Source organism: Leptopilina boulardi, unplaced genomic scaffold (genome assembly GCF_019393585.1).
Source record: "Leptopilina boulardi isolate dan_hultmark-lab unplaced genomic scaffold, ZJU_Lbou_2.1 LbouV2_122, whole genome shotgun sequence".
Taxonomy (NCBI): domain Eukaryota; kingdom Metazoa; phylum Arthropoda; class Insecta; order Hymenoptera; family Figitidae; genus Leptopilina; species Leptopilina boulardi.
Genome location: NW_026137666.1, coordinates 3,226,757 through 3,234,905, shown reverse-complemented (window position 1 = coordinate 3,234,905; position 8,149 = coordinate 3,226,757). Strand labels below are relative to the sequence as shown.

Below are 8,149 nucleotides of genomic sequence, written 5' to 3'. Positions count from 1 at the left end.
GAATTTATTTTTATCCACCTTTTATTTAAAAGTATTATAATTTTACTCAATTTTAATTTATCAGAATTCTCATTTAACAAAATTTTAGTTATTCGAATTGTTTAATGTCACAATTTTTAATTTATCGAATCTCCATGTGTCAGAATTTTTATTTACACGAATTTTTATTTAATAGAATTCCTAAAACAGAGAATTTCCATTTGACAGAAATTACAAATGGCCGAACAAGCAAGCGACAGAAAGATTTCGGCGCCAATTTTAAAATAAACCAATCACAATTTTCTTAATAATTTCTGATTGGTCCATTTTAAAAACTGCGCCGAAATCTTTCTGACGTTTGTTTGTTCGGCCATTTGTAATTTCTATCAAATGAAAATTCGCTGTTTTAGAAATTCTATCAAATAAAAATTCGTGTAAATAAAAATTGTGACACATGGAGATTCGATAAATTAAAAATTGTGACATTAAACAATTCGAATAACTAAAATTCTGTTAAATGAGAATTCTGATAAATTAAAATTGAGTAAAATTATAATACTTTTAAATAAAAGGTGGATAAAAAGAAATTCGTTAAAATAAAAATTATGTCAAATAAAAATTCTTTATTTAAAAATTATGTTAAATAAAATTTCGTTTACAAAGAAAATAACTCAAATACTAATTCGAAAAATTAAAATTCGTCTAAAAAAAAATTCTGGTATATAAAATTCTTACAAATGAAAGTTCTAGCTAATGATTTTTATGGGATATTCATGCGCCCCGGAAAATTTTTAGCAGTGTACTTTCTGCAATTTTTTTTAAATGAAATAATATTTTAGACAATTTTATTATCATCTAGTGCAACAATTTTCTAAAGTTAATACAATTTTTTGACTGGGACAGTTCAGGAATGTCAAGTGTTGTTTATTCCTTACTTTATAGACTTAGAAAAATATAAGTTCTTTCTCTTACTTCCTTTTACTAACAAGTTTCTTATTCTCATTCAGACAATCATACTTGTGTATCACCTGTTTCCAGGTGTGAGACCACGTTGTTGTGAAATGCGTTTGTGGAGGAAGGGAAGACAACACAGAAAAGGGGTCCAGGAACAGGAGCACGGGGCCTTGCGAGTAAATGGTGGGGTGAATTGAACTAAAGTGATCGTTAGTAGGTTACTAGGACGTGAGTCGAAGCGGAAACGAGTTCCTCTTGCTTATCCAGTCAGTCTTCGTCGGTCTCAAAAGTTACTTTATTGTAAAGTCACTGACTAAAATTTTTTTTATTTTGATGATGCGGGACTGAATTTTGTTGAAATTATCAAACATAGTGATCATTTATTTAATACTTTATCATAATTCGAAAGAGAATCAAAATTAATTTAAATCTTCTGTTAAGTGAAAAAAGGTAAAGAGTGCTAGTTTGAGAAAGTGACTTTCTGTGTGTACAATATATTATTGGATATTTCGATATAGTGCTACAAAATATTATACATTTATTTATAATATAACATTATTATCAATCAGCTGCAATTTTTTAAATTAATCTATAAAATTTCTATTAAAATAAATTTTTCTTTTAAAAAAATAAAAATTCTGTTTAAACAATATAGTGCACTAGAAATAATATTTCCTACTTTTTCTTATACTGTGCGCTTTCACTTCTTATACGCTCTACATCTAAACTGGTAGAAATTTATACTGCTAATAGATAAAATGAAAAATTCTATGAATAACATTGTATTATTTGTGCTATTGTTTTATTTCGATTAAATAAAAATAAACTTCATATACCCTTAATTTCAACAAATTGATCTCACTATAATTCTTTTTCTAAAATTAAAATTTATAAAAATTGTCAAACCTATATGTTGAAAGTAATTTGTTAAATATATTGATTAAATTCTCATACTCTAAATAAATTCTAAATATTATCTTGCAATATTACGAAATACTCCAATTTATGAATTTTATATTTATATTTTTCGTACCTATCAAATCCAATTTAACGATTGTTCCTGAATTGAATTTAACAGTTTCAATTAGTTGGAATTTCCTGATTTTTTGTCATATTTCACTACCTAATATTTAGTGACCGACTTTTTAATGATTTACAAGTGAGATTCCATTGATTTAAATTAAGAGAGTACTTTCTAAATCTGAATCACCTATGAGTGTACCACTGACTCAATATCGGTATGTGAAAGTTGAAAAATTAATGTGAAATTAAGAATATATTCTTGACAGTTTTTTTAGAATATTGGAATGTAAATTGTTCTTAAATTACATCTATACTATTCTTAAAATAAGAATACATTCTAAATTTTGAGATATATTGCATTTAAATATCCTTAAATAGGTGCCAAGAGTATATTCTTAATATCAAAGAAAATTTTTTTCGGTGAGGTGATGTTAATTACATATTATATTTACATATAATAATAATAATAATAATAATAATAATAATAATAATAATAATATTTCCATTTTGACTTTTTAAGTAACATCCACATTTTAACAACTGATTGAACATTCGTTTAGTGATACAATTCTGAAAAGATTCAAAAATTATTAAAATTTCATTTTCATTGTGTAATTTTTTTAATTGCAGCAGCACGTGTTCAAATTATAGACGATGGATAAGACGCGATCGAGTATGCGGGAGAAGGTTCTATTAGTTTCACTGTCCTTCTTTTTGTTAGTGAGTACAATACTTAACACTCTTTACACGACCTCTTATTTTGCATCCGTGTATGATATAAATTAGTTTCTAGTGTTTTATACCCGGAAGTCGAGGTTGAATTTGAAAGCGTTACGTTCTAATAATAAACAAATTTATTTTGAAAATTAAACCACTACTTAGATGATTTAAACATTTATTTGGCGTAATTTATAAAACGTATAATATTAATAATAGAATCAATATAATAATAAAAATGAAATGAGTTAAATTGTTTAGAAGTAACATTTATTAAAGAGTTGTATGTCAAAGAAGATCCTGGAGAAAGTTGTTGGATTCAGAAAATAAAAAATAGAATACTGAAAACTTGACACAACTGGGTCATGAGAAAAACTTGCTGTGAATCAGTGATGAATTCCACTGTATAGAAGACCTTGATATGTTGGAATATGTAATTTTGAAATGAGACCATCGAAAGTTGAATATTCATTCTTGTGTTATAACCCAGTAAAATATCCTGGTAAAACTTATGTGAGCACTTATCACATAGCGGTTTAAAATATCTAATCGACATAAGTTAAAATTTTAATTAATTTATCAATTTATTTTAACTTTGTTGTAATAAGTAAACAATAAATAAAACTTTGGAAAATATTATAAGATATTTATGGGGTAAAATTCCTGTAGCGAACTAAGTGAAAAAAAAGTTGATCGGATCGGGCTGTAACTTGCACATAGTTTAGCCCTAGGGGTGAGTAATTTAACCACGAAGTATTGTTCGGTTTTTTCAAAAACTGTCGGAGAGGGAGGTGGTTCAAATTTTTTGAAAAATTTAAACAGTGAATTTTTTAGACTTGTAACTTTTAAACAGGAAGAAAAAGAAAAATTTGTCCCAAATGTTTTCGAAAGGTTTTTTCCTGCTCTTTCGAATGATGCAAAACTTTTTTTAAAAAATTCAAATTTTGACCCTTTTTTTGAAAATTAAACATTTTTTCGAATTTTTTTTTAAGTTCGGTCCTTTTTATTTTTTTTATTTATTTTTTTTGAAAGCTAAAAATGTATATTTTCACCACAAAAAATATTGAGATGTCCTTTTTTGTTATTTTCGAGATATTAATTAACTAATTAATGTTAATAAAAAATGAAATACCTATTTTAGAAATAAATAAACTTATTGCAATTCTGAAGCTACAAATTGAAAGCTAACGTAATTCTGCATCGAACGAGCCTTATATGAAGTACTTTGGGTTAGTGGATTGTTAATAAACAATTGGCTAACATGGCAATTGTTTATAAAAAATCCTCTAATCCAAAATAGTCCATACAGGGCTCGTTGGATGCGGAATTACGTCAGCTTTCAATTGGTATCTTTTTATTAAAATTAATTAATTAATATAAAAATTAAAATAAAAAATTTAAAGTTATCGAATTTAATTGAAACATGAAACATTGTCAAAATGTTGTCATGGTTAGTGGAAGTCTAAATAAAAAATATTATTGAAGTTGATAACATATTTTAACGAGATATTTTTATACGGGCTATTCGCTGGTGATGAAAGTATTTAAAAAAAATAAAATTTGACTTTGAAAATTAAGGTTAATGTTTTAATTTGCACATATCTCAAAATCAAAATTTTTGTTAACTATCTCCATGGTAAGTTTGACAGATTTTCTTCTAAATATGTATCTAATTCTTATTGTGGGATCTTTTAAAGTTTCTCAGAAATTAACAATTAATTACCCTCCACCACAAAGTTTCAGGCATATTGGTGTGCTTATATGTAAGGAGTGTTGCCTGCCGTGACAAGCTTGTGCGCGATTATAGCGTGCTCGAGGGATTAATTTTTATTAGGTATCTCAAAAACTTTAAAAGATCCTAATTTTTATTAAGACAGTTAAAAAAGGAAAAAAATTGACTTTGAGACAAAAATGTCAGTTATGCTTTTATTTTTCATACACACACGGAAAAAAAGTTACGTAGGAATTCCCGAAATCGTTCCGAAAACGAGGATTTGTGCAAAAAACAGTAATTAGTAGATATTCCTGAATTATATGTAAAAATTCCGGAACCACCCAGCAAACACTGTTACAGGTTAGTTATAGAACTGTTACAAATTTCTTGAGAACATGTTCTGTAACTGGTTAAGAACCTGTGAGTCACTGGTTACGCAAAATGTCGTACTTAGCGGATATGTAAGATTCTGTAACAGATCTGGAATATAGTTACAAATGTATTTGTAACTGTTCTAGAACTGTTTTGTAACAACTATAAAATGGTACATAACCATTACCGCAAGATTATTACCTAAAAATACATGCAAAATATTTTTATTCTTAATAAAAACATTAAAACTTGATGTAATAGAAAAAGGAAACTCTAAAATAAACATTGTTAGAACAGTGTCAAATTTCAACTATAACTTGCGACTGAGGAGGATTTAAAACTGTATTTCTTATATAAAGAAAAAACAATAAGACTATGTGATATATAAAAATTTTAGAGTTTTTTAAATTTAACTACATACTTAAGTAAAATGAACTATTTATTTATTAATTCCATAGAAAATAGTTAAGGTGTTATAGAAATATTATGTAACACTGTTGCAGAATTGTTCCGATTTGTAGATACAAATGTCATCTAGAACTAATCTGCAACAAAATTTTAGAACAGCTACATAACATTTTTCGGACACAGTTCTAGAACTACGTTGGAACGTCAGTTACAGATCATTTGTGATGATTGTGTTACAGAAATGTTACATTACATTGTTACAAAACTGTGAAGTTCGCATAATATAACAATAATATAACATAATAATAATAATATAATAATAATAATATAATAATAATATAATAATAATAATAATAATAATAATAATATAATAATAATAATACACGGAAAAAATTAATTCAGTAGATTTTACAGAACTATCACGGAGTAGCGGATACAGCTCTTTACGAAACTGAGTGTTGTAAATGTCACTAAATATTCAGGATAAACTTCAGAAATATTCAGCATAAACAATGAAATTTCTGTAGTTTATCCGAAAATATCCATCACATTTTACAAAACTCTGTTTCGTAAAGAGCTGTATCCGCTACTCCGTCACAGTTTTGTAAAATATACTGAATTAATTTTTTCCGTGTATAATATAATAACATAATAATAATATAACATAATATAACAATATTCTAGAATTCTGTTACAAAGAGGTTATATAACAGATTAATAACCAGCTTGTAACAAATGTTCTATAAAACTGTGTTATATATTGGTGAAATATTGGTGAACATATATTGGTGAAATAAATAAATAAAGTAATTAATCAATTTTTAAAGGAATTATTGGTTTAAAAAAGTATATTTTAAAGAAAAATATTCGTGACAAAAATTAATTTTTATAGGAATTATTAGTTAAAAAATTATATTTTAATATAATATCCTTCCGCTGAAGTGGTTAATGAGCTTACTCTCTAAATCTGAATAAGTGAAATTTCACTTAAAATGTGTCAAAAGTCTTCCACGTAGAAAAATAAGTGTATATGCACTTTTAAATAAGTGGTTTTCACTCAAAAATAAGTGAAGTTTCACTTATTTTTAAGTGCATATACACTTATTGTTCTACGTGGAAGACTTTTGACACATTTTAAGTGAAATTTCACTTATTCAGATTTAGAGAGTATATTTTAGAAGTTTTTTTTACTTTTCTATAGGAGAAAAATTCACGTAAGTGTTAATTTCGAATTGGGATGTTTCACCAATAATTCCCCCTGTATAAGAAGGAAGATTTACCATTGTTGCCATAAAAAAGTGATAATGAATGAGTATATAATAAATAAAATAATTGCCTCTATATTTTAGACACCTCTGCTGGCAGGCAAGGTTTACTGAAGTAAGATGGAAAAGTAAGAGAAACCTACATATTTTCTTTTTGTCTAACTTTAATTGATGACTGCGCAGGCAGCTGAGATTACACCGTGTCTTTAAAATTTTCGGATTTAGAATAGAATCTTTTCAATTTATGAGTCTCTTTCTTTTGTGTTTGATTATCGATGCTTCAGATAACACAGATTATAAATTCCACGTTTTGCTCTTCTCTTTTAATATTTTCCCAGATAATTTAAATTTATGTTTTACGGAGATTATAAGGTTGATTTTATTTTGTACTATCATTAGGATTATTAAATTTCATCTCAGGTTAGTTTAAAATCACTGAATAACAAATTTCTTTTTTTCTAAGATTCAGGTACCCGGTCTCCTATAATTAGGTCGACCCTAATGTTCTTTCTTATGCTTTATGGAATTCTGTAACACAGTATAAAAACATTTCACTTTTTTTATTTCTCGACTTAGGTAGAGCTCTACCAACCTAGGTTCTCGCTCTCAAAAGTATTTATTTTTTAATGAGTTATTGGTGTCGTATAGTTTAATGCGTTAGGTCGCGAATAATTGAAACGTTGTTCCTATCAGGACTAGTTCGGGAAAAATTTTAACATAGGGGTCAAAATTGTGTCATCAGAGGGGCCATATTTATCTTAATTTTGGTTAATCAACATCGTTTAACCTATTTTTTGTCATTAACGTCATTGAGAAATTCATGTCCCAGTGTGCAAAGTTACAGAAAAGTTCTGTAACTGTTCTATAACAAAAAAGAACAAGTTCTAGAACTGGTAAGGAACAGGTCAGTAAAAATGTCGTCCCCCTGGGGCACAAAACTGTAACAAGATCTGTAACAATTCTAGAACAATGTTCTAGATAATTGTTCTAGAACAAATATGTAACAATTTGATAACAAAATATAACAATATTCTAGAATTACAGAACTTTTTTTGTATCAGTTTTAATAAAAGTAAAATTATGATTTGTAATTTGTAGTTTTCGCTATAAAATACGTATTTTGTACTTAAAGAATACATTTTTGTGTAGGCAACACATTTCAAAACACAAAAATCCTAAAATGGTTGATTTGTATAAAAAGTGTTTTTTTAGTGGTTTTTTTTAATTCTCCGCTATGAGGAATTTTACATTAATATAATCTGAAAGGATAATGTAGTCATGTAGTGCGTAAAATTTCCTGAAAAACTATGAAAAAAAATTACTTTACCTCTTTCCGTTCCGTAGATATGCTTATTCAAAGTTCATTCAAAATTTTAGATTAACTGAAATTTCGCTTTCAGACTAAGATATTTCTCAAAATCTCTTTCTTATTAATCCTGAAACTTATATTGGTGATTCTCCTGAAAGGGCAAAATTAATTCTTAAAAATGCAGAAGCTATTGCACATTTATTGACTTATGTTTTGAAATCAATTTAATACAAAAAAATAGTTCTCAAAGCATTGTTGATTTTTATTTGTTTTATAAATTCACTAGGTCATGTACAAGAACAGCAAGTGAACAAGTAAAAAAAATTGGAACAACGATCTTGTACAAGAACATGTAGAAGAATATGTACAAGAACATGCATATGTTTATTCATGGTAACGAAAGAAATC

At 27.0% G+C, this 8,149-nt stretch overlaps 1 protein-coding gene across 1 annotated transcript in view; it reads left to right on the top strand.

The window, feature by feature from the left end:
* Positions 1-1,066: 1,066 nt before the first annotated feature.
* The window catches only part of LOC127286988 (cuticlin-4), a 105,381-nt gene continuing 98,298 nt past the window's right edge, over positions 1,067-8,149 (top strand). Inside the window, exons 1-2 of the mRNA XM_051313666.1 lie at positions 1,067-1,383; positions 2,587-2,676. Coding sequence (XP_051169623.1) covers positions 2,611-2,676 — 66 coding nt within the window. The 5' untranslated portion in view covers positions 1,067-1,383; positions 2,587-2,610. The remainder of the gene's footprint in view (positions 1,384-2,586; positions 2,677-8,149) is intronic.